This window comes from Molossus molossus, unplaced genomic scaffold, assembly GCF_014108415.1.
Source record: "Molossus molossus isolate mMolMol1 unplaced genomic scaffold, mMolMol1.p scaffold_m16_p_8, whole genome shotgun sequence".
NCBI classification, from domain to species: Eukaryota; Metazoa; Chordata; class Mammalia; order Chiroptera; family Molossidae; genus Molossus; species Molossus molossus.
The window spans coordinates 46,965,681-46,993,261 of NW_023425402.1; the positions used below are offsets into that span (position 1 = coordinate 46,965,681).

Below are 27,581 nucleotides of genomic sequence, written 5' to 3' on the forward strand. Positions count from 1 at the left end.
GTGATGGAGGAACAGGAGATTATTCTTTATTGTCTCTCAGTAAGAAATGTCACCCAAGCAACCAAAACAGACTGCAAACCAAGTTGCTGTGATTATGCATTTCTGCACCAAGGTAGGACTGTATTCTTTACCTCTTCCTACTAGAAACCTGAGCTAGGGACCAAGCAAAAGCAATTTCCTTCCAGGTACATAGAAAGAGAACAAAACAAAAGAAACAAACAAACAAAAAAACCATGCCCTCCCCCCACCCCCCCAAAAAACTCAAGTGCACTAAAAACTAAAAACCAAGTACATTAGAATATCCCCACGTTTACAAAGACTACATTTCAGCGCTTGCTTTCAGGCTTTAAGCCATGTAAACTTAGATTCTTGACATTGTTTCCCCCTCTCAGATGTAACATTGGCCGAGTTTCGCAGTGCCTTTTTGCTGGGTGCTTTAACATGTTGTTTCATTTACTCCTCACAATAACCCTGTGAGATAGACAGTAACATAATCCCCACTTTACAAAAGAGAAACAGAAACTCCAAAAATGTATTTGATGTTCAAGCTATGAAATGGTGGAGTCACAATTTGAACCCAAGTCTCCTAATTCTGAAATCCTGATTTTTCTACCACACTATACTGATTTTCCAAGAAAATTCTAGAGAGAAATATTCAACAATTCTTTTTTTAAAAAATGTTTTTATTGATTTTTTAGAGAGAAAGGGAGATAGAAACATCAATGTGACAGAGAGAAAGACATCAACTGGCTCCCTCCTACACAAACCCTACTGGGGATGGAGCAGGAAACCCGGGCATGTGTCCTGACCAGGGATCAAACCCAGAACCTCTCAGTCCAAGGGATGATGCTCAATCCACTGAGTTACACCAACCGGGCAAGCATACTTTAAAATGACTTTAAATATTTTTATGGTGTTTTGCTTTAGAAATACATTTCCACAGTGATGACTTCACTACTGATAAACTAAAAATATTCAGCCACCTTCTTAAGTGCACAGAAAAATAGGGCTACATTATGGTCCTGGTGGGTTTTGTTTTTTGTTTTTTCTAAATATAAACTACAAAACTCACATTATGGAGAATGAAAGGCAAAGGAGAAAAACAGGTAAGGTAACTAAACTGAGTTTAGATCACGTACTCGGTGGGACATCTCTGGGGCTGACGGAGCCGACAGAGGGAGAGGGCGTGAAACGGGGTGAAGGACACATGTACTCATTTAAACCAGAGGGAGAGAAACTTTTATCTCTGCCACCAGTTATTTTCGAGGACAATTCCAAGTATCAACCTGCCCATTCCCAGCCATCTCCCCACCTGGGGCGGGACAGGTCTTTTGCAGTGCTCCCCAGAAAGAGCGCATCAGCCCCTGCGCCTACACACACGTTTTGGGAATCCCCTAGGAGGACAGAAAGACTACCTTTTAAAATTGCTTTTCCTAGCTCCCTAAGATCCTGACCAAAAAATTCTTTCACACCTATAGCTTAAACACTCCCCCCGCTATGGGTTCAATAAAGATGTACCTCCAATTCTCTCTTTCGAATCATCATTTCTCACACTGTTACCCTATTTTCTGAGTTCCTCCCTTCTGGCCTGCCTTTTCTGTCCATCTTCTATTTTTACTTCAGTTAATGACTCCAATTCTCTAGTCGTCCCAAGGGATTTCAGGCAGAAACCAACAAAGTTCAGAAAGTTATACATTTCCAGAGGCTTCTGGAAAGATAGGTCAACAAATGTAAATGTGTAATAAACACACACAGAAATCCTACAGCACTGACTTAAAAATATAAAAAACAAGAATGCACCAAATTTCCCCCAATTTTTGCTGGATGAGGTAATGAAATGTCCAATTTCTTCTTATATCTTCCATAAAAAATATGCCAGCTTGTGGGTCCCGGATATTCACACTCTCAATTTATATGTATGAATATTATATATAATGCAAAAACTAAAAGCCCCCAGAAGTTGTAGTTATAAAAGTGGATCTGTAAAGGAGAAATGAATAGTGCAGGAAAGCTGCTGCAATTTAGTTGTCATCTAAAAATGAAGTAACTATGGGTTCTTGTTTGTAATTGTCATAGAAACTTGGGCTAAAGGCCTCTTCACAAAACTTTTCCATTTCCAAAAAAGAACAAACACTTCACAGCTCTAAAACAAAACAGGGAGGAAGTACTGGGAAAGTTAAAAGACCTTTCCACAATCTGTCCGTTTTATATTGGTTCTTAGGGTTTCAGGCTACTAAAGGAACACGTGGAATGGCATTTGAAATGGTGTTTCATATTTAACTTGATTTTATAAATATCATCAATCCAGTATAATTTCTTTGATTTAGCTTAAGATATCCGAAAAGTGAAAAATGTTTCTAAAATACAGTGAGATTAGTATTTCAGTCAATAGGAAAAACAAAAAAACATACCATTTATTTTTTGGGACTCTTAGGAGGTCATTGGGCATTAATTAAAAAATACTACAGCCTGACATTTTATAGAGGCTAGAAACATAATTTGAAATTTCATAAAGATATATTCAAACCACTTTAACAATGTAAGATCTCATCGCCAGTTTTTCTATACTGTTACTGTTCCCACATGATATCATCTCTTCTCAATTTCATTTGAAGATTATGGACTTGTGCTGGATGAGAGTTGCCGTTCTTCTGAAGAGAGCTCTTCAGCCAACATTTTCTGGGGCTATCTTTTACGTTCTTCGTCCCTGTAGGACTGCTGTCTTCTCGAACACCGGAAGCTCCACTCATCTTTGAGTTCTGAACTTTCTGCTGCAGTTTACGAACCTGGAGAGAAAAAAATCTACCATTTTAGTCAAAGACATTACACTCTACAATAGACTGGATTGATGGTTTGAAGATTACACCAAAATTAAAAAGCTCATTAAGTTTTTGTCTATTGAATACCTATTATATATGTTTACTACTGTGCTAGTAGGTAGAAATATAATAAATAAAACAATCCTTGCTCTCAAGAAGTTTACTGCTCTTATTAGTGATAGAAAAGTATACAGCCCGGCCAGTGTGGCTCAGTGGTTGAGCATCGACCCATGCACCAAGAGGTTGCCGGTTCAATTCCCGGTCAGGGCACATGCCCAGGTTGTGGGCCAAATCCCCAGTAGGGGGCGTGCAGGAGGCAGCCAGTCGATGTTCTCTCTCATCGATGTTTCCATCTTTCTCTACCTCTCCCTTCCTCTCTCTCTGGAATCAATAATGAAAAAAATGTTTTAAAAAAAGAAAAGCATATACATGACAGCTAGAGAATAATTCAAGCCAGGATAACTTGTAGTAGGATGAAAACTGTATCTGAGAAAGCCAAAGTAGGACAGGATCAACGTAGGTTGGAGAAGCTGAGAGAAAGGTTTATAGAGGATATGAAATGGGTAAAAACTATAAAAAAGAGAGGAGAGAGAAAGTGATTTTAACAGCAAAGATTTGGTGCTAGGAATGAACATCAAGTTTATATAGTCAAATATATATATATATTACTTAAAAGTATTCCTGAATTGAAAGTCCTACTGAATGACAGTAACAACAACAATCACAAAGTCAAGAAATAACCTTAACTCATTAAGGAGGATCTAGTAATGTTTGGATAGACAGAATTAAACAAAACTAGCCAAACCCATTTCTTCCAAGTCCAGTCTATTACTTAGTCCATTTCACTTATGCATAGGCCTAATTTGAAGAGCTGATCCAGACACAGGCAAAGTACTTGATGTCCTATTCATCTAAGACCATTTTAACTGCATACATTAGATTTATCATAATAAAATACTTGAAAATGTATGTTGCTATAGCTATTACGGAATATATGTTTTATTTTCATAATATAATTTATAAACACACTGCCTAAATTTTTAAAAAATGACTACTTTTCTATTCCTTTCAAATCTCACCTAAGAAAGTTTATGTTATATAATGTTCATTGCAACATGATCATACAAAAATGTTTACTTATTATAGCCTTCAAAGCCAATAAAGTGTTTCAAAATGTTCATTTCCCTCTTTCTTTACTGGCCATCGAAGAATAAAGGAAGTAAAATTCTGCATCCTTTATTACTGTCCTATAAAGCGGGGGAAAGCTTAACTGTGAGGTTACTATATCACCACTTATATGAATGCTGATTACACACGGGCAGATGGCTATGCTGTGTGACTAGAGGGTTCCTGGAAAGACTCCCCTGCCTTCTGCTCCAGCAGTGTAACAGTGCTAATGATCCACCCTCTGAAGTCAGTGTCTCGGGACAGAACATTATAATATTCCACGATTCCTCTGTAAAGTATTAAAATTGTTACGCCAGTCTTAGTTATTAAGAATTCACATGCAAAGATAGAGTCCCGTTGCCACCTCGCTCTGGCGCAGGTCCTCAGGGAGTGCAGCACAGCACAGTTTGTTCCGGGAAGTGGAAGTGGTGGTTTCAGGACTGGGTGCCGCTTAAGGAGCAGGTTTATAGATGGCACTGAATTAGAGACCTGTCCAAGTCAGGGGCTTCATTAAGCCATTAGAGGAGGGGGACTCAGGGGGAACGGCGCTGAAAGGGTAACTGGGAGGCTGCAAAGCATTTCAGCATACCTCACAATTTCCCCAAAGACATTTCTGAATACAGAGCCAAACTTTCTCCCTTTTTATATCTTATCTTGGAGAGTTATGTTATTCCAATGGGACAGATGCCTCTGCTCTATAACAGGCCTAAGTGACTCCTGTTTATCATCTTTTCACTGTCATACGTACAGACCTCAAAATTGGAAGGTCATACAGAGATATAACACTGAATTCAGGTATACTTTCTTTTTATATCTTTTACTAAAGCCTTCTTACACTGTCTTGATGCTTTATCAGTTTGGAAATCTGTTCTCCTTTAATTTTCATTTTCTTGACTAGATGCTCTAGTTCATATTCTATGTTTTCACAGACAGAATGGCTTTCAGTTTCTTTCATTTGATTCAGTAGTTCTTGGTGCTCTCTATGAAAGAAAAGCAAATATTAGACACTATTATAGTTTATTGTGTATGTCTTTGCCATAATTGAACAATATTCTGTTCAATCATAAATTTTAGTCAGAGTTAAATATTAATCTTCAAAGACAGTCTCTTCCTGTAATTAGGGCTATCTAATTAAATCTATAGTAAATACAAACAGGTTCTTATGATTTGAGATTAGATACATTTAGAAATATCTTAGACTCAGGGTCTTAAAGAACCTTAAAAAAAGTCTTAGTTCTTGATGCTCATAGCTAAATGTAGCAAAATATTCTGATATCCTTAGCTGGAGGCATTCAAGTTATTTTCTTTAGTTCCAACTTTGGAATTATTCCTATAGGATCTCTGAAAGAATCCCAGCTATAGAAGGGTTTGCCAGAGAGCTTCCGAGATCAGGTGATAGTCTAATCAAAGAAATACTGTCAAAGAACTGGTTACATTTTCTACATTTGTCTTAGTTCTATTAGCTGGCCAGCCAAATGACATATTTTCTGGAATTTTGTTAAATATATATATTTAAACTTGGGGCTAAAAATATGTATCCCATACAGAATCCTGTTTGCTATGGATGCTTCAACTCGTAATGCAGACCAGCCAGAGTCTAAAACAAAAAATTGCATTCCTACTTTTCTAATGAAATCATTCATTTAATTAAAAGATTATAAAAAACAAAACAAAACAATCTTTCTTATAAAAGCTTTTGTGAGTTATAATTTAAGATCACCAGACCCCATTTGTTAGAATGACGGTAATACTGCACTGTAAGTTGAGATCTCAGGAATACAGAGCGCTTTAGGTTGCAACAGTAGTAATTACACACAGTTGAAAATTTAAATCCAGTAGTATCAATAAATACAATAAAAATTCAGTGACAAAAAAATCTGCAGAGCACCCTGGCTGGTGTGGCTCAGTGGTTACTGAGTTTGATCCCCCTGGCCCAGGTTGGGGTGCGTGCAGGAGGCAACCAATAGATGTGTTTCTGTCTTCTCTCTCTCTGCCCCCTCACTCTACCCCTCTTTTCCACTCTAAAAATATCCTCCAGTGAGGGTAAACAACAACAAAAACATCTGTAGATCAGAATAAGTCCACATGGCTAAGTAAGGCCATTAGGAATTTATAAATGGCACTGTTCTTAAAATTAAGAAGGAATATAATACCTAAACAGCTTGTTACTTCTTGTGATAAAATATAAAGATACTTACATACTCATTTGGTCTAGCTCATCTTGCATTGCCATTAAAAGTTCAGACAAATTGTCACAAATGGAAATAGATTTTTCTGAGTCAGGAGATAAAGCTTTACACTGGGAAGTTGTTCTAATAGGCTTGTAGAGACATCTAGGCTCAGGAACTTCAGCAGGTTTCTGAATAATATGTGGCCCACAATGCTGCATCATCTGTAGGAGGTTTTGAATACTTGCATTTACAGAATGGCGTGCACTGGAGGACTTGCGGAGAAAAGAAACAGCTGAGAACAATTTCAAATGACTGATGGTATTCAAATAGAACTTACAACAAAGCAGGAGTTTTTTTTGAACAAGTATCTTCATTTTCCCCCTCTTACCTTCTCAGCCACAACAGGCAGTGATCCAAACTTTGAATAAATTTGCTGAGGTGGTCCTCTTTTTAAACATTTAGTTTTCTAATTTTGAGAAAGGAAAAAGTAAACAAAAATATTTTAAAAAACATTTATGACATGACGAAATCTCAAAATTCAACAGTAAATAATCTGGTTTTCTCTTTCTACCAATAGACTGAGACCTGCCCCATCCTATTAGAACTGCACGATTTGGATACTTCATTTACATAAAATGGGCCTAATTGAGAATGTGGGTGGGAACTTTTGCTATAAAAGACAGTCTTCCCTTTGTCTCTGTGGCACACAGTCTGGGTTGCTACCTAAATGTGTGTCTCCCAGACTGCAGCTCTGTTTTGCTCAAATAAATGCTTTTTCTACAGTCAAATTAATTTTGGTTTACAGCTTTAATATACTAGTAATATTCTATTTCTTAAGCTGGGTAGTGAGTATACTACTGTTAATTTTATTGTTATCCTTCAAGCAGACATTTCTTGTTATTTATACTCTTTCATAAAATATTTTAAAAAACACATTGCTAAACTACATTCTTAAGCTCCTAAAAATAATTTAAATTATTTCACTATTTTTGTTGGAAGGACTAAACTAGGGTGACCATTAGTTTCAATTTACCCATGATGAGAGAGTTCACAGAACACAGGGTTTCAGTGCTAAAACAAGGAAAGTCTCAGAAAAACTGGGGTGAACTGGTCACTTTAGCTAACACTTTAGCAAGAGAATATAATCAACAAAACCAACAAAATGACAATATTCTATAATGAAAAGGAAAAATATTCCCAATTCTAAATGAAAATTTAGATATCTTAACTATTATAAACATTCATAAAAAAAGAGATTTAGCCCTGGCTGGTTTGGGTCAGTGGTTAGAGCATCAGCCTGAGGTCCAATGAGTTGCAAGTTTGATTTCCGGTGAAGGGCACATACCTTGGTTTCAGGTTTAATTCCTAGACCGGTTGGGGTCATGGCGGGAGGCAACCAATCCATGTGCCTCTCTCACATCGATGTTTTTATCTCTCTCTCTCTCTCTCTCTCTCTCTCTCTCTCCCTCCCTCCCTCCCACTCTATCTTAAAAAAAAAATTTGATGGAAAAATATCTTCAGGGTAGGATTAAAAAAAGAGAGGGAATTAGAGAAATAAAAATGGCTTAGAGGTAGATAAATCACAACATTTTTTTTTTTATCCTCACCCGAGGACATTTTTCCATTTTTTGTTCAGATAGAGTGGGAGGGAGGGAGGGAGGGAGAGAGAGAGAGAGAGATCGAGAGAGAGAGAGAGAGAGAGAGAGAGAAACATCGATGTGAAAGGGACACATCAAGTGGTTGCCACCCGCACGACCCAACCAGGGCCGGGGACAAACTGCAACCGAGGTACGTGCCCTTAGCGGGAACCGAACCCGGGTCTCTCTGGACCACAGGCCGACGCTCTAACCACTGAGAAAACTGGCCAGGGCAAATCACAATAGTTTTGAGTTAGTTCTTATTCACTCACAGTTACAATCAATCATTCAAGCTCTGTACCTTAGTAACAGGAATTTCGAATAATGGTAAGTAATGGTTGGGTCTAAGGCTATTTCAAGCAGTTATTATTAAGAGCAAAAGAATTTTAAGTTAATTCTTCTAGTCACTACAATGAATGAATGAGATTTCTGGTTGATTACAATCTAACCTTTTAAGAGAATAATGAAAATCTCATAGGAAAGGTTTTCATCATGGCTTACGATTCAACCTTCAGTAACACTGCTCCTGCCATTCTTTTTTAAAGGGAAGCATTATTTCTTTTTTTAAAAAATTTTTTTCTTTATTGACTTTAGAGAGAGGAAAGGAGAGAAAGAGAGAAACATCGATGAGAAAGAACATCAATTGGCCACCTCCTGCATGCCCCCCACCGGGTATTTGGCCCATAACCTGGGCATGTGCCCTGACCAGGAATTGAACCAGCGACCTCTTAGTGCATGAGTCAACACTCAATCCATTGAGCCACACTAGTCGGGCTATAGCCTTCTCTTTTTATTATGCATGTATTATATAAAACTGCTTCTAGGATCTATTGTGTTGACAGCATCTGCTCTGTTGTTTAAGTGCCTCTTTTATATAGTATCACAAAATACATTTCTCTAAGAGTTTAGTACTAGGAAAACGTTTGTCTCTCTAGAAAAACTGGAATGCTTATTGTTATTTCACAAAGGTAGATATACCGCCCATTATATGCTTCTTTTTGCTTTCATTGTCAAGCAAACTCAGCTAGGTTTTGTGCTTAACTGCTGTTGAGGTTTTATGGAATTTTCTGTCCTTACACCTCAAACCATCATCACTTGATTCACATTTTATTTCCATTTCATAGCAGTATTGCATGTCTTTTATTATAAATCTCTTCAAAATCTTTTTGGAAATAGATAAGTATAAATATTAAAAGAGTCAATAAATAAGTATTAGCTAATAAAAATAAAGTGTTTGCATACCTTTGAAGATTTCTTCTTTTCCTTACATTGTTTTAGGTTTGATACCGAAGACATTAAAATTCTATTGATTTCAAGTCCAGTTTGAAGCTACAATATTAAAAACAAAACTTTATAAAATTGATTTTTAATAAGCTTCGGGTCTCAGTTTAGAAAGATAAAAAGGCTTAAAAAACAAAAAAAGAAAACCCAAAATACTAATTTGTGTGTGTAAAAATCAGTAAATCTACTGGTAATTACAATCACTTTCTGCTTATAAGAGGAAGAATTCTGATACATATATCTCAACCAAACTGAAAACAATCTGTAACCAGGAGTTGATATATATTTTTCAAAATTTAAAAATACCCAAAGACCTCTTGGCATATGAGTGTACTAGCTTATTGAGAATTTTATTATTATACCAAAAACAGACAAAAGTAACAAGCTGAAATAAAAGCCTAAAATAGAGGCTTTGGTTAAGAAAATAAATTACAACCCTGACTGGTTGCTCAGTGGTTAGAGCATCAGCCTGCGGACCAGTGAGTCTTGGGTTTGATTCCGGTCAAGGGCACGTACGGTACCTTGGTTGCAGCCCTGGTTGGGTTGTGTGGTAGGCAACCAGTCAAGGTGGCTCTATCACATCCATGTTTCTTACTGTCTCTCTCTCTCCCTCCCTCCTACTTTATCTGATAATAAATAGAAAAACATCCTTGGGTGAGGAATAAAAAGAAAAAAAAGGACAATTGTAGTACATGATTTAGTGCTCTATTTACCTCAGAGGCTTTGTCTTGAAATAGCTTTCGCTGGTGTTCTTCTTCCTTAAGTTTTTCCTCTAAATGTTTAATCTTGTCCTGGAAAAGAATAAAATAACTAGAGCCAAATACCCTTTGTTCCTTTTCCAAATAAGAGTCCTTAGGGTCCTGATTCTTAATAGTTTGGCACATTAAAGCAGAAAGTAAGAAAAAGGAATGACAAAAGACGGTAAGGTTTTTCTTGGCTTTCTTCCTATGCTCCTTTACCTGCTACGACATAGAAGAAGAACAAAGGGAAAGCAAAGAATGTGCATACACGGGCATTATTAACTGCCAGCAACAAAACCATAATGCTGAAACTTTGGGGCACATTAAAGGTCTAAAAGGTCAAATAATTATAGTCTTAGGTCTCAGTGTTTCACTGAAAACAGACAAATCACAATAAATGTCTATCATGTGCATACATTAAGGACACAGTTGTAGGAGGAGGGAAAGGACAGGAAGACATTATAAATTTAAGATACGGTCCTTGTTACTTAACAACATATATTATATGTAGGAAATCAAGAGTAACATACATAAAATGAACAACAAAGCAATGAATATGATTTGACCCAGACCATGTATATACTTATACACGTAAGTATTTCATCTTCTATCTGTGGTGTGGTTCAGAACAGGAGGGCAGTACCATTTCAAAAAAGAGTTTCCTGAATGTTGGAGAACTCAAGGAAAGCTTCCTAGAGGAAGCAGGACCTGGGCAAGTCCTATGGAATAAACAGGGTTTCGGTGGAAAAATGAGAGGGCATTTCAGGATGGGATGTAGAATAGGCTTAACTTAACTGCAAGTGGTGAGAGAAAATCTTCTCAATATTCTTTAGGTAAATTATCTGAAATGAAAAAGTTCTGCCATCTCGGAAGAAGCCAAAATTACAATTTCACATCAACAGGCAAGCTCATTCATGCTGTGACAGAAGATATTAACTTTTCATCTCCATAGGCAGGAATTCATGTCTGGATTACTAAAAGCTGTTAATGAAGTTTTATAAATCTAAGATTTATTGTATATTCACATACAGAGCCAATTATGCCTAATACTAAAGATTTATTCCTGCCATCAGCACTTCAAAGAAATAAGTGGAAGCTTACCTCAGCAGTTTTCTGAGTTGTTGTAAGTTTAAAACATTCTTTTTCTAAGATATCCAGCTTTTCAAGTTTTGCTTGCAGCTTCATATGATCTTGTTCTTTTTCCCTTTGAAGCTGGGCCTAGAAAGGATAAAAAAAACCCTAGAATTTGGCAAGTTATACCAGTGGCTCAAGAATAATCCATTTTTTCAGAATTCAAAGCGCAATATAAATCTGTCGTAAGAAACATGTATGTACATGCACCTAGTTTAGGCGCAACATAAATCTAGCATAAGAAACATGTCCAGCCCTATCCAGTGTGGCTTGGTTGGAGCATCAAACTGTACACTGAAAGGTGGCGGGTTCGATTCCCAGTCAGGTTGTAGGTTTGATCCCCAGTTAGGCTGTGTATGAGAGGCAACCAATCAATGTTTCTCTCGCACATCTATGTTTCCCTTTCTCTCTCTCTCTCTCTCTCTGTCCCCTTCTCCCTAAAAAATAAAAATAAAAACAACAATAACAACAAAAAAACAAATTAAAAAGGAACATGTACATACATGTACCTACTTTAGGTACTTATGAGCAAAAGCCAAGAAAATCAAGTATGTTTAAAGAAGAAATAAAATGTGCAAAAAAAGGTATGCTATATTAGCACCAACAGAATAAACACTTTTGTGCATCTTTATATAACATTTCAACAAAGAAAAACATCATCAGTGAAACCTACATTAAATAGAGTGTTGTACACAGGTGACCAAACCTCCTCATTGACTTACTCTTTCTCTGCAACATAGAAAAGCAGCCATGAGAGGAATAAAGCATTCAGAGAACATGGAGAAAAGGAAATTTATACATATATATGCATATCTATGTACTGTTTGTAGTGGTACTTATTGTAGTGCAAGATGTTAATAATAAAGGCAACTGTGAGGGGGTGAGGGGTATATGAGAACTCTGTACTATCTATTCAATTGTCTATAAATTTAAAACTGCTCTAAAAATAAAGTCTGTTAGAAACAAAATACAGAAACAATCAATGAACAGTTATGTGACCCGTGGTCTAACATTTAATTGGAGTCACAGAAGGAGAGGACAGGGAGGTCAAACAAGAGTGATTCATTGAAAGATAATGGCTAAAAATGTTCCAATTTTGATGAAATATACTAATTGACAGATTGAGGAATCTCAAAACAAACAGAAAACTCAAGCAGAATAAAAGAAAACCGTATTTAGGTACATCATTAGCAAAATATTGAAAACTAATGATAAAGGGAAAATCTTAACAGCAGCCTGAGAAACGACATATTATGCACAGGAGAATGAAGATAATTCTCATTAAAAACTATGAAAGTCAGAAGACAATTGAGATAACATCTTTAATGTGCTAAAACAAAAAAATAAAGAAGCTGCCATCTAGAATTCTATATCCAGTGAAAATAGCCTTCATCAATGGTGGTGAAATAAAGACTTTTCCTGACAAATATATGCTAAAAGAATTTCTAGTACACTTGTAAAGGAAGTACTTCAGACTGAACAAAAATGATACCAGATGGAAAATCAAATCTATACAAATAAAAGCCGTGAAAAAGATAAAAAAATGTGGGTAAATATATATATTTTTTGTTTCTTAATTTTCTCTAAAGAATAACTGATCATTATGATATTGCAATTTATAAAATATTTGGTCTTCACCCACTTCCTGGCTCACAGTTCCCAAACCTCTTGGAATTTCCAGTGTTTGGAGTAGTAAAGGTATCTTTTGTTATGTTACTAAGGTGACTTTTGAAAAGCACCTAAGGATGGGGCTGGTCACCAGGAGACCCAGTCATGTGATGACAGGTCAGAACTTTCAGTCCTACCCGTCTCCTTTCCAGGGAAGGAAGAGGTAAGGGCTGGAAGTTGAATCAAAAACCAGTGGTCAATGATTTAATCAGCCATGCCTATAATGATGCTTCCATAAAAACCTACAAGGATGAGGTTCAAAAAGCTTCTGGGTTGATGAACAAGCAGACACAGGTCCAGGGAGAGTGGTGGAGCCTCTCCCCCATGCCTTGCCTTATGCAGCTCCTCTTCCATCTGGCTGTTCCTGAGTTATATCCTTTTATAATAAATCAGTAATCTAATAAGTATAGTTTTTTCTGAGTTCTGAGAGCCATTCAGGCAAATTAACTGAACATAAGAAAGGGGTCATGGGGACCTCTAATTTATATCAAGTCAGTCAGAAGTACCGGTAACAATCTGAACTTTTGACTGGAGTCTGAAGTTTGGGGGTAGAGGCAGCACATCTTGCAGGGCTGAACCTTTAACCTACGGAATCTGATGCTATCTCGGGTAGTGTTCAAGTGGAGATGAATTATTGGACACCCTTGTAGGTTGGTGTGGGAAACCTTCCCCACCCACACACTTAGAAATGGGGTCCAGGAACCTAATTTAAACATTTAAAGCAGAAACAATAACAATGTATTGTGGCTTATGCCATATATAGAAATAAAATGTACGAAAACTGTAGCACAAAGGGGGATAAGTGGAAGCACACTGTTATAAGGATCTTACGTTACATGTAAAGTGTTTTAATAGTAATTAATGGCAGACTGTGGTAAGTTAAAAAAATATATTTCAACACTTAGAGCAGCTAAAATGAAGAAGGAGGAGAAAGGAGACCAGGAAGAGGAGGAGAAGTCAATACAATTTTAAAATAAATCACTAGAGAAGTTAGAAAACATTTTTAGCTGAATAACAATGAAAATACAAAACACCAAAATTATTGGGATACAGGTGAAATGGTTTAGATGAAAATTGGTAGCTTTACTCAGCAAATATATCGTTTAAAGAAAAACAAAAGGTTTTAAAATCAATAATCTAAGCTTCCAACACATAAAGCTAAGGAAAAAAGTGCAAATTAAACCCTACATAAGTAGAAGAAAGGAAATAATACAGTGGAAATCAATGAAACAAAATAAAATTTAAAAATAAAAATTGTTTTTTGAAAAAAATCAATAAAATTGATAAAGTGATAGTAAATTAAAACTTTTTAAAAGTAAAAATACAAAATTAATAATATCAGGAATAAAGGAGAGGATATCACTAAAGACACAGGAAACAGAAAATCCAAGTAGCCATTTATCTGTTAAATAAATTGAATTCATAATTTAAAAACATTTCATGAAGAAAACTCCAGTCCCAGACAGAATTCAAATTTGATGGATGCTACCAAACACTTAAGGAAGAAATAATACTAATCCTATACAAGGTCTTTCAGAAAACAGAAGAAAGAGGGGTCTTTTCCATCTAATTTAATGAGGGCAGCAAAAGCATAACACCAAAACCAGACATTAAAAGAGCATTACTAACCAAGATCCCTCATGGACATAGTCACAAAAAATACATTAGCAAATTGAATCAAGCAATGTAGAATAATAATATATCAAGATCAATTAGGGTCTATATCAGGAACATGGGGTTGGTTAATATTTAAAAATCAATATTAAAAAAAAAGCCACTAAACCGCACACACACACACACCAGTCAACATAACATAATCACCATGGTAACAGAATAAAGAAGAAAAATCATACGACCCTCTCATTAGATGAAGAAAAAGCAATTCACAAAATATGATAAAAAATCACAATAAAAAACTTTTGGCAAACTAAGACTAAAAGGTAATTTCCACAACTTATAAGGGGCAGCTATGAAAACCTATAGCCAATATCATACTTAATAGTGAAAGACTAGTAGCTTTCCCCCAAAGATCAGAAACAAAGCAAGGATGTAAGTCATTACCACTTCCAGTTAACATAATATTAGCTGTAATAGTACAGTAAGGTGAGAAAAAGAAATAAAAGACATAAATGTTGGAAAAAGAAGAAATAAAACTCTTTTTTCACAGATGACATGATTATGTACATAGAAAATCCTTAGAAAATATAACTATTGAAAGTAATAAACATAGCAAGGCCACAAGATACACAGTTACACTAAAACCGATTATATTTTTATATACTAGTAATAGAAAAAAAGCCAATAATGTTCATAATAGCACTAGGAAAAGAGAAAATTCTTAGAGATCCATTTTAACAAAAGATCTCTCATTAAAACTACAAACCACTGTGAAGAAAAAGTAAAAAAAGAATGAAATAAATGGAGAAATATAACATGTTCATGAATTTGAAGATTTAAATTTTTTTTTTTACCATTTTTTAAATTTTTAAAAATTTTTATTGAATTTATTGGGGAGAGTCAATATTTTTGAGACATCAGTTTTTCCCCAAATGATACACAGGATGGGGCAAAAATAGATTTATAGTTGTTCATTTAGAAAATAATACAATAATTAACAAATAACAGTGTAAGAATAAACTGTTTAATGTACTCACAACTGTAAACCTACTTTTGTCCAACCCTGTATAGACTTAACAAGATTCCAGTCAAAATCCCTGAAGACTTATCTGTAGAAAATGCCACACTGATTATAAAATTTTAATACAAGCACAAAGGATCTATAATAATCACAGTAGATAATACAGAGTTCCAGAAACAGACCTTATCTATATAGTCACGTGATTGTTGACAAAGGTGCCAAACAATTCAATGGGAGAAAGGAGTCTTTTAACAAAGTGCTGAAACAAATGAAAATCCATGTAAAAATTTTCACCTTGAACATTTTAACTTACTATACAAAAATTAATTCCAGATCAATTATAGGCCTAAACAGAAAAATGAAAATAAAAAGTTTCTAGAAGAAAATATTCTAGAAAACAGTTTAGTAAGTTCTTATAAAGTTAAACATATACCTACCCTGTGGCTCAGCAATTCTACTACTACATATTTACTCAAGAGAAATTAAAACATGCATAAAAGATTTGTATAAGAACGGTCATAGCAGCTCTATTTATAATATCCCCAAAATGGAAACAAGCCAAATGTCCATCAACAGGAAAATGGATAATCAAATTGTGGCTTATCTATATATGAAATTCTACACAGCAATAAAATGGAATGAACTACTAATACATAAAACAACATGAATGACTCTCAAAAACTTTATGCTAAAAAAAAGAACGAGATATAAAAGAGTACATTTTCTATAATTCAATTTATATAAAGTTCTAGGACAGGCAAAATCAATCTAAAGTAAAATAAGTCAGAATAGTAGGTGTCTTGTTGAGAGGTGTAACTTGGAAGACATATGAAATAATTTTTGATAAAAATGTTCTATCATTTGACAGGGCTGTAGATTACACAAATCATGCACTTATCAATCATCACTGAACTGTATATTTAAGATCTGTACATTTCACTATTTGCAAATTATGTCACTAAAACATTAAAAAAACTGTTCGTCTACAATATTTAGCGAGGATAGGAATTTCTAGTCTACAGTATTTAGCGAGGATAGGAATTTCTAGTCTACAGTATTTAGCGAGGATAGGAATTTCTAGTCTACAGTATTTAGCTAGGATAGGAATTTCTAGTCTACAGTATTTAGCTAGGATAGGAATTTCTAGTCTACAGTATTTAGCTAGGATAGGAATTTCTAGTCTACAGTATTTAGCTAGGATAGGAATTTCTAGGTTATTGGGAATGTGTATGCTAAACTTTACAAGATAATGTGGTTGCTCTCATGGTTGCTGTATCCTTGTTTATACACAGAATTGCCAGACTTTAAAATTTTTTCCAGTCTGGTAGATGTGAAGTAGTATCTTACTGTGCTTTTGTTTTTGTTTCTGACTCCTTACCCAAGGACATGTTTTTTTATTGATTTGAGAGAGAAGAGGGAGAGTGGGAGAGGAAGAGAGAAAGAAAGAGAGAGAAACATTGATCCGATGCCTCTAGTATGTGCCTCGACTGGGGATTGAACCCACAACCTAGGTATGTGCCCTGACAGGGAATCTAACCCGCAACCTTTTGGTGCACAGGATAATGCTCTAACCACCTGGCCAGGGCTCTTACTGTGTTTTTAATTTGTATTTCACTGGTTACTAATAAGATTGATCATCTTTTCTATAGATATATATCCATTTGTGATTCTTTTTCTTGTAAAATGCCTCTTTATAACTTTGCCCATTTTTCTTTGTTACTTTGTCTTGTTCAAGAAATCCCTCTGTCCCAAGATCATGTAGATACTGTTCTGCATTTGCTTCTAAAAATGTCAAAATTTTGCCTTTTATGTTTCTACCTTTAATCCATCTGGAACTGATTTTTGTATATGGTATAAGCTAGCAATCCAATTTCACTTTTCCCCTCACGTGGATAATAAAATTTCCCAGAACCATTTATTGAAGTCAATCTTTTCCCCAGTGATCTGCAATGGTACCCTTGCCATATATTGTGTTTCCATAAAAGTGGGTCTATTTCTGACTACATTTTACTTCTTTATTCTGTTGTCTATCCATACACATATCATGTTAATTCTGATGACATTATAATTTGTTTCAATACACAGAAGACCAAGGCCCCACCTTATTCTTCTTCAGAATAGTTTGGCTATTTTTAGACCCTTGCTTTTCCATATAAGTTTTAGAATAAATCCTTCTAGTTCCTTGAAAAAACCTATTAAATACTTGACTGTTTAAAATCCAGTAGTGACTGGTACTTTTACCCATTTCCAAGATAATAAAAAGACCTTAGAACACTTGAAACTACTTTTATCCTTTCCTAATTTATAAGCTATTATTCTCATCAATTTTATTATTTTTTAAAAATTTTTTCTTTATTGATTTTAGAGAAAGAAAGGAAGAGAAAGAGGGGGAGAGAGGGAGAGAAATATCGATAAGAGAGAACATCGACTGATCACCTCCTACATGCCCTCCACTGGGGATGTGGCCCACAACCTGGGCCTATGCCCTAACCGGGAATCAAACTGGTGACCACTTGGTGCATGGGTCGATGCTCAACCACTGAGTCACACTGGCCAGGCTATTCTCGTCAATTTTAATCCTTTATATGTATTTAAACCACATAAAACATTACTGTTGTTGTTTAATACAATATTCATTTACCCATATATTTACCATCTTCATTACTCTTCATTCCTGTCTGAATCTCTGACCTTTTATAATTTTCCTTCTGTTTGAATAATGGCCTTTAGTACTTCCTTTAGGATGGATTTCCTAGTAACAGATTATTTCAGTCTTTGTTAGTCTTAAAATGTCATTATTACACCTTTATTTCTAAAGGATATTTTTGCCAGGCATGATTCTCGATAGGTGGTTATTTTCTTTTTTTAATGTTTTTATTGAATTTTTGAGAGAGATTGAGAGAGAGAGAGAGAGAGAGAGAGAAACATCTATTGGCTGCCTTCCGCTTGCCCCCCACTAGGGTTTGAGCCCGCAACCTGGGCATGTGCCCTGACCAGGGATCAAACCAGAACCTCTCAGTCCACGGGAGAACACTCAATCCACTGAGCCACACTGGCCAGGCAAGCAGTTATTTTCTTTTAATATCGTAATTATATCAGTCCACTGTCTTCTGGACTTAGAGTTTCCGTTTAGAAGTCAGCTGTCACTTTACTGTCCTTTGAATGTAATCACCACTTCCCTTAGGAAGCTTTTAAGATTTTTTTTTTGCTTTATTATTTATTTTATTCTGAGGTATCTAGGTATAGATTTCTTTTTATTCATCCTGCTTTAGTTTTATAGGGCTTCTTGAATCTGTGATGTATTCTTTTTTTAATCAGTACTGGAAAATTCTACGCCATCCTCTCCCTTTTCCTTTTGGACCTCCAACTACACGTAAGTTTGACCTTTTCATTCTAACTTATGCCTCTCAGTTTCTTTTTGAAACCACTATCATTTTGTTTCTTCATTGATCTGGATAGTTTCACCTTCCAGTTCACTAATTATCTCTTCTTATCTGCTGTTAGATCCATCGAGTTCTAAATTTCAGGTATTTCATTTTTCAGTTCTATAAGTTTTATTTGGTTCTTTCTCAAATTTGTTCTGCCATTTTATAGTTGCCAATGCTCTGCTGAAACTTTCACTACTGTCTTTATCTCCTTGATTATAGCAAGCATGATAATTATTATTGTTGTTATTTTAATCCTCACCCAAGGATTAAATCAGTTTTTTACTGCTTTGAGAGAGAGAGAGGAAGGGAGGAGAGAAAGCGGGAGAGAGAAAAACAGCAATGTGATGGAGTAACATCGATTGGTTGCCTCCTGTATGCACCCTGACCAGGGATCAAACCCACATGGATGACACTCCAACCAACTGAGCTACGCCATTCAGGGAGCAAGCATAATTATTTGAAAGATTGTGTCTGTTAGAGCCAGTACCTAGCTGCAGCTAACTTGTGAAAGTGTTTATATATAGTCTATTAAGTATGCTATATCTTGTCTGTAGTATCTTATCTCCTTTTCCCAGGTTATCTCTGAAAGTTTCTCACTGTGTCAAAGAAATGTTTGTAGAAATAATGTGAAGTACCTGAGAATATTAGCAATCTAGGATCACTTGAATACAATTTCAGGAACTAAGATTTTCTGAGTTACTTGGATAACCTAAGAGCAGAGTTGTAATCAAGGTTTTCCCTCCTACTGTTCACCCTTACAAAGCATTGAGCGCAAAACAGGCCCTGGATTTTAACTTTAATTTCCTTAGCCCCAAAAGGATGGCTGTCAAAAGCATTATTTAACCTCTTAATGGACTGTTCTGGACTCAGAAATGCCCTCAGAAGGAACCTAAAATATCAAGCCTATCTCCCTGGATTTTAAGTCTGCACAGATTTTGAATGGGTGACTTTTATCAACTTGTTAATTCTCCAATGCCTTTGTGTATTTTTTCTTCCTCCTCTGTCTATTCTGTCTCTTTTTTAAATATTCTGTAGTTTTCTTGTTTTCCTCTATAGAAAGGTTGGTCCAAATGACCTACTCTGTAAGTGGAAATCTATAAACAAATTTATATCCTAATTTATTTAAGATTATAATATGACCATTTTTCCATGACATTAAATATTCTTTTTTTTTTCCATAAGGGAAAAATTACCAGCTTTTATTGCGTATTTAACTTGTGTCATCTAGATTACATATTACATTTTTTACTGCAGTATAATTAACACACAATGTTATATAAATTTCAGGTGTACAACATAGTGATTTTACCTTTGTATACATTGTGAAATGATCACCTCAATAAGTCTAGTACCATCTGTCACCATACAGACATTAAATATTCTTCAAAAACATTAAATTATATTATATTTCTTATAGAAAATACGTTCACCTGTTGTTCTAGGATCATGTTCTTCTCTCGCTCTACATTGAGAACCATTCTCTTTGTATATTCAAGTTGCTTCTCTAGGAGTGTACAACGAGACTGAGCTGAGCTTAATTGTATACTTATATCTATGAAAAAGAAAAAGTAATTATGAGTCAATTAGTTGATTATCACATAGACCAGAGATTTGGTTATCAATAAGAAACACATTATATGAATTCGATCAAGAGTTAAAAGTTTAAGCAAGGTTTCTTTAGTTTTATGTACCGACTCTCCCAAAGTTATAAACATACATTTTTGCGAATATTTCATTAATTATATATAACTAGTTTAACATTATTTCCCCCTAAAGATCCAGAGAGCATACATCAGAAAGAAGATGTTCGAGATTTATGGGATGATGAAGATCTGGCTGTTCCTGGGAAATGACACTAACTGGAAAAATAGAAGACCCAAAGTCTCTTCCCTGTCAATACATCTCTCCTCTTTCAAGAAACTCAAACACATGCATTCTACTATTCCCATTTTCCTCTGCTCGACTACAGATAGCACAGTTAAATTCATAGGTGTAAAATCCTCTTTTTAATCCTTTAATTTCTTACTTTCCTCAGCTCTTTTTTCCACTTTTGTCCAATTATTTAAGAAAATGTCCAATTACCCCAGAAAAATATCTCTCCCCATTTCTTCATTCTACTTAGAAGTTGAAACACAAACTTGAACTTTGTTTTTGAGGGAGAGTGTTGTGTTACAAAATGAGGTCCAAACGTTTTGAAGTAAAATTATATAAAGACTTTATGTTCTAAATTTCTAAAACCTGTGTCCAGGTGTCTTTTTTCATAATTTCCACAGAACTTCCACCTACCTGTCCATTTCATCTAATTAACCTTGCAAGTTAAATAAAAATTTTATTCACTTTTATTGCTTAATTACTAGTGTTGCTTTGTATTTTAAAAACATATTGACTGAAACCATAAAGTATTCCAATTATGTACAGGTTAAACGGGATTTTGTTGAAATGATGAAAATGTTCTAAACACAACTTGTCTAAAATTTAATTTTTCTTTTAATCTCAAAAATGTATACACTGAGATAAAATAAATATAATAATAAAAATAAATTCAAAGTTCTATCCACTTCCTGAAAATATCAAAATGTCTGATACATTCAGGATTTGAATGTATAAATAAGAACAAATATATTTAAGTAAATCTGTTCAGACTGGCCAGGGCCTAGGCTTATTATTTTCAAACTGTAAACTTTAGTAACTACTTGTTTCTGAGAACTACTAAATTTTCTCACCTTTTTTCTGCTTTATTAGTTCCTGGTGTACCAGATTTCTCTCATTTGTTTCATCTTCCAAGGCCTTTTTATATTGTGCTGCTTCTATGGATAGAATATTCAGGTTATCTTCAGCTTGTGTTCTCTCTACCTCTAAACGATGAATCTTTTCCTGAAGAGTTTTTAAGGCTAAAGTAAGAGCTGTTGAAAAAAATTTGCTTGATATTATAAATGAGAATTTTTGACCACTTAATAATAAAAAAGTTAGCAGTATATTTTTGTTAGTGAGCCAGAAAAGTGTATAATACATATTTCTCATAAATGGAAAGTAAAACTAGAGATGAATAGAATACAAATAAATGTTATAGGCTATCTTTCATATAGTTTATGTCCAATTAGAATGATGTGTGGTAGAGATTATCATTTGTTTTTTCACAAATAAGATAAATTATATTTATTATTCTTTATATGGTATCTGGCTCATTGGTTTGGATTATTATTTCTCATGGTTGTTTTACTCCATAAGGCTAGTCTATTTATTAACGGCAACCTTTATCAAAAAATATTAAAAAACAAAAAAGTGACAATCATCATCTTCTAAATTGCATAAGGTATGGCTGGAGTCATAAATATTTTTCTAATTCAGTTTTAAGATCCTCCTAAATTTAAATTTTAAAAGTTATAATATTGTATTTTATAGTTACTCCAAACTGGCTTCCTCAGGGATTTTCAAGGTAATTTTAGATATATGCTATTTCTGAATTTAATCCTTGAATAAGACACAATTCTACTTAACTCACTAGCATTCTAATCATCTAGTTTAGAGGGATTCCAAATGTGACCTTTTATTCTTCAAACAATTTTTCTGTTTTCTAATGATTTTTGTTTTATCCTCACCTGAGGACATTTTTCCATTTTTTGTTCAGAAAGAGTGGGAGGGAGAGAGAGAGGAAGAGAGAGGGAGAGAGAAACATCAACATGAAAGGGACACATCGAGTGGTTGCCACCCGCATGACGCCGGGGGACAAACTGCAACTGAGGAATGTGCCCTTAGCGGGAAGTGAACCCGGGTCTCTCTGGGCCGCAGGCTGACGCTCTAACTGCTGAGCCAAGCTGGCCACGGCTCTAATGATGTTTTTATAATAAACTTGTGATATGTCATTGTACAACTGAAGCCAAAATAAAAATATTAAATTACTCTTCTAAGTTTACAGAAAGTTTTAACAAAAGAATCAAAATTAGTAGTTTAAGATTAGTTAAAAACACAATTATATTATTTTCACATAAAAGGAAAAGTTTACAAAACATACTTTGTACCATTCCCCTAATTTTAAGTAAGATTTTATATTAATATTACCTTGGCTATTTGGACTATGAAGCATTTTAGGAGAGGTAACTTCAAAGTTCACAGAGTGGTGATTCTGAGATAACTCATCATTCTGGGTAAATGATGGAACAAACACTCTTTCTGGAGGTTTAAGATAGCTTCCTACTATACTATGCATTAATTCAGAATCCATTATCTGTAGAGAACGAAGAAATTATATAGTATAGCATCACTCTTTCCTATTTGAATGACAAAAACATTAGACAAATATTCAAAAGAAACTTTAACATAAATACAAAATCATATACCATGGAGTTGTATCTTTATGAACTTAACTATCAAAAATTCAACTATAGATTATAAGCTCAGCAATAAAAGAAAGAAAAATGCTATTTACTTTTTAAACAGTATAGACAATTCTGCCTGATTTGCAATGAGCACATATCCTGGAGTGAACATTACAAGGGTGGTGTGAATTTTCTGGTTTTTCAGTTGATCATCAGTTCATATATGTCTCATCGTATGAGTGTCTTTATGAAAAGAGTGATTCTAGAGTTCAAAGTGGAAGTATATGCTCTAAAAGACAACACAGCTTTTAAAACAAGTCTCTGATATAATCCAGTTCTCTAATTAAACTGTTGAACTCTGATGTACTGGCTTCCAAAAGGATTTCCAAGAGTACTTTTGCACGTTATCAATTTCTGACTCTAAACCTTAAATAAGACACAACTCCATTTAACGTGTTAGCATTCTAATCATCTAGTTTAGAAAGGTTTCAAATTTGAAGAATCTAAAATAGCTTTATTTTGTCATTCTGGTTTTTTTGTTTGTTTGTTTGTAGGAGGGCCCTTTTAATCCTTTTGGCAGGTACATTTCCCCCCTTGAAAGCAGATACTTTATTGAACTGATATTTTTATTTTTAGAATTTTTTTGTTTGTTTGTTTGTTTTATCCTCACCCGAGGACATTTTTTGATATTTTGTTCAGATAGAGTGGGAGGGAGAGAGAGGAAAAGAGAGAGAGAGAAACATCGACGTGAAAGGGACACATCGAGTGGTCGCCACCCACACAACCCAACCAGGGCCGGGGACAAACCGCAACCGAAGCACATACCCTTAGCGGGGTCTCTCTGGACCGCAGGCTGACGCTCTAACCGCTGAGCCAAACTGGCCAGGGATATTTTCAGAATTTTTATGAGAGTTTATTTGAGTCCAGGAGCAGATCTCAAGTGTTCCTGAACTGAGATTTAAAAAAAAAATTATCTTTATTGTTGAAAGTATCGCAGATGTCCCTCCTTTTTCACCCCATAGACACCCCCCCCCCCCCCCCCCGCTGTACATATGCATGTAAGTTCTTTGGTTTATCTCTTACTGCCCCCCTACCACACTTCCCTCTGAAGTTTGGCAGTCTGTTCCCTACTTCCATGTCTCTGGATCTATTTTGTTCATCAGCTTACTTTGTTTATTATATTCTACAAATAAGTGAGATCATGTGATACATGTCTTTCTCTGACTGGCTTATTTCACTTAGTATAATAAATAACCTTCAAGTTCCTCCACATAGTCGCAAAGGGTAAGAGATCTTTCTTTCTTACAACTAGCAGGTAATTTTTAATCTAACTTTCCCAAATCATTCTATTTTCCTTTCTGTAATTTTAATATCTTAGAAATGTATTCTACTTAATAGATTCTAGTCAACATTAATTCATAACATTAGAAAAACAGGGTAATAATTCTCACACAAACAAACAATTCACCAACAAAATTTTAAGGAAAAAAATCTCACTTAAAAATGTAAATTTAAATAGTATATTTAAATTTATATATATAATTAGCCTATTTGGATTTTTGAGAATTGCAAATTTTTAGTGATTTTACTACCTTCTTAAAATTCATACTACTGCATATAAAAATTATGAACAAAACTGAAAGGCAAAACAAAAACAGAAGAATAAACCAAAGAACTTATATGCATATATGCATAACCAATGGACACAGACAACAATACTGTAGGAGGGAGACAGGAGTGGGGAGGAGGGTTTCAATGAGGGAAAAAGAGGGACATCTGTAACATACATACATACATAAATACATACACACATACATACATACACATATACATACATACATAAAATTAAGAAAAAAAAGAAAAACCGAAGAAAATATTTGCAACGAAGGAAAAAGGACTAATACAGTTAATAAAAAAGTAAAACCTTTTGTAAGTCAAAAGAAAATACTACATCATAATAAAAAATGGCCAATGATTACAGACAATTCACAGAAGAATGTGGTCAGTGAACTAATAAAGCTTAACAATAATCAAAGAAAAGTGGTTATATTCAGATTTAAAGGTAACCAGTGAAGTGTGACCTCAGTTCATATCCTGGATCTGCCACTTAATATCTTTTTGACTTACTTTTTACTTTTCTGAGCCTCAAGTTCCTTCTTTATATACTTAGGATAGTAACTATCTTATAGGAATGTTATATCTAGACAAAATGAGATAATGTATATAAAGCACTTACAACATGTCTGCAAATTATGCACTTTCTGTAAGCAAAATATATACTTGATAATGGCAGCCATCCTTATTTAAAAAGAAAACAAGGAAACACCATTTTTTTACATTTCAAACACGTGAAGTTCTCTGAAGGGCAAGAAAGTACACATATATATTAGTAGAAATATAAATTGATATGACTTCTTGAAAAGCAATTTAACAGTATATGTCAAGAGCCTTAAAATGTTCATGTTCTTGGGTCAGTAATTATAAAAATCTATACTAAAAGAAGTAAAGATACACACACAGATTATTGGCAAGATCGTCACTTCAACATCGCTTATCAAAAATTTTGTCCTTGTTACCTCTCTTTTCCTCACATCCATCAGGATCAATCAGGAATCCATCAGGACATATGCTAGTTCTACCTTCAAAATATATCCACTTGGCCCATAACACCATGTTAATCCTGGATTATTGTAAAGAATGAACCTTTTAACATTACGTCACATCATGTCATTCATCTGCTCAAACCCTTCCAATGTCACCCTATGTCACTCAGAGAAAACACAGAAGTCCTGACAGTGGTTAACAAAGCCATAATGTAAACTGGGTTCCCCAACTCCTACCCCTTTGATTCTTGTTCAGTCTCCCTCTTGCTCAGTCATCTCCAGCCACACACTGTCCTTCCCCCTGTTCCTGTAATACATCAAGCATGATCCTGCCTCAGGACTTTTTACTTCTGGTTCCACTGCCTGGAATACTTTTCCTTCAGATATCTACACAGCTTACTCCCTGTCTCAGGTCTAATGTCACCTGCTCACAGAGGCTTCTGTTTACCATTCTTTATAAAATATTAATCTTTCCCCTTCCCCAGCACTTTCTATCCACGTTCCTCTGGTTTTTCTCCATTGTATAAAAAATTGTTTGTCTCCCTATGTCAACTAGAATGTGAGCTCCATGAGGGCAGAGACTTTGACTGATTTCTTCCCTCTGTCCATGCCTATAGCAGTGTCTGGCACAGAGCAGGTATGAAAAATACTTGTTGAGCTCTGGCTGGTGTGGCTCAATTGGCTGGGTGTCATCCCATGCACTGAGGGGGTCACTGGTTTGACTCTGGTCAGGGCACATACCCAGGTTTCAGACTCCATCCCAGTGGTGTGTGTGTGTGTGTGTATGTATGTGCATGCACAGGAGGTAGCCAATGGATGATGTTTCTCTCCCTTCCTTTCTCTCTAAAAACCAATAAACTATTCTTTAAAAACAAAATGCTTGTTGAATAAATATCCAAAACTAGTAAAAAACTCATTAAACGACAATCATATGTTGTAATATTATATAGTCATTCAAAGTTATATTGTCACCCTGGCCGGTTTTGCTCACTGGTTAGAGCATTGGCCCGCAGATCAAAGAGTTGTGGGTTCGATTCTGGTCAAGGGCACTACCTCGGTTAGAGTTCGTTCCCCAGCCCTGGTCAGGGTTGTGCAGGAGGCAAGCAGTCAATGTATCCCTCTCACATCAATGTTTCTCTTTCTCCCCACCCCCTCTCTCTGGCGCCCACTCTATCTGAAGATAAATGGAAAAATATCCTCAGGTAAAGATTAAAAAAAAATTATATTGTAAAAGTCATGATAGGCTAAGTGAGAAAAATACAAAGCTATATAAAATTTTAATTTTATCAATAAAACAAAATCAACATAGGAAAAATGGAAATATATACACTTAAATACATAATTTTTACAAACAAAAAAAGCAGGGTTTTATAAAGTAAACTTTATTAAAAACAAAGAATTTTTACTACATTGCTGGAATTTAACCTAAAAAAATAAAGATATTACAGTATTTATAAAAGGCTTAAGAAAAGACTTCTTTGGTTCAATCTTGGGCCAAATGTTTAACTTCTCTACACCTCAGTTTCCTAATCTGCACATGAAGATTAAAATGGTACTTTAACATAGAACGCTGATCTAAGGATTAAATGAGATAATACATATAAAGTACTCAGAAAGATGCATGACACACAGTAAATGTTCAATAGCTGTTAGCATCATTACACTTAAGGGTTAAGGGAGAAGAAGCATTTAAAGAGAATTCTTAGGTTATCTAATTTGGCTACTCGGTAGATGTTAGTTTAACTAATTTACAGGAAATTAGTACTCAAAATATCTGAGCAAGAGCAATGTCTTTAAAATAAACTCTAGCCCTGGCTAGTCTGGCTCAGCTTTTAGAGTGTCAGTCTGTGGACTGAGGGGTCTCAGGTTTGATTCCTGAACAAGAGCATGGTCTTGGGTTGCGAGTTTGATCCCCAGCCCCATTCAGGGTCATGTGGGAAATAACCAACTGATGCAACACATCAATGTCTCTCTCTCTCTCT

At 35.1% G+C, this 27,581-nt stretch overlaps 1 protein-coding gene across 7 annotated transcripts; it reads right to left on the reverse strand.

The window, feature by feature from the left end:
* Positions 1-2,414: 2,414 nt before the first annotated feature.
* Positions 2,415-25,910, reverse strand: CEP57L1 (centrosomal protein 57 like 1). 7 transcript variants are annotated; one of them, XM_036248775.1, is made up of 12 exons: positions 25,233-25,354; positions 23,822-23,947; positions 22,740-22,905; positions 21,404-21,487; positions 20,111-20,232; positions 10,917-11,033; positions 9,789-9,866; positions 9,037-9,123; positions 6,546-6,623; positions 6,185-6,429; positions 4,822-4,966; positions 2,415-2,786 (listed from the first exon to the last, which is right to left on the reverse strand). In XM_036248775.1, exons 3-12 carry the CDS (start codon positions 22,900-22,902, stop codon positions 2,571-2,573), a joined length of 1,335 nt encoding a protein of 444 aa, XP_036104668.1. In that variant the 5' UTR covers positions 22,903-22,905; positions 23,822-23,947; positions 25,233-25,354; the 3' UTR covers positions 2,415-2,570. The 7 variants fall into 7 exon arrangements, with proteins under 7 accessions (XP_036104668.1, XP_036104666.1, XP_036104664.1 ...); XM_036248771.1 differs by lacking the exon at positions 25,233-25,354 and adding an exon at positions 25,837-25,910 and having other exon boundaries at positions 2,433-2,786; positions 21,404-21,583; XM_036248772.1 differs by lacking the exon at positions 25,233-25,354 and adding an exon at positions 25,573-25,653 and having other exon boundaries at positions 2,433-2,786; positions 21,404-21,583.
* Between the last annotated feature and the right edge of the window lie 1,671 nt (positions 25,911-27,581).

Excerpts from the sequence above, each read along its gene's own strand:
- CEP57L1 (XM_036248773.1), bottom strand. The coding sequence starts at position 22,902 with ATGGATTCTGAATTAATGCATAGTATAGTAGGAAGCTATCTTAAACCT. Across the intron at positions 11,034-20,110 it reads ACATGATCCTAGAACAACAG|GCCCAGCTTCAAAGGGAAAA; the intron begins GTGAACGTATTT and ends TATCCTTTCTAG. Across the intron at positions 2,787-4,821 it reads TGATAAAGCATCAAGACAGT|GTTCGTAAACTGCAGCAGAA; the intron begins GTAAGAAGGCTT and ends TTTTCTCTCCAG.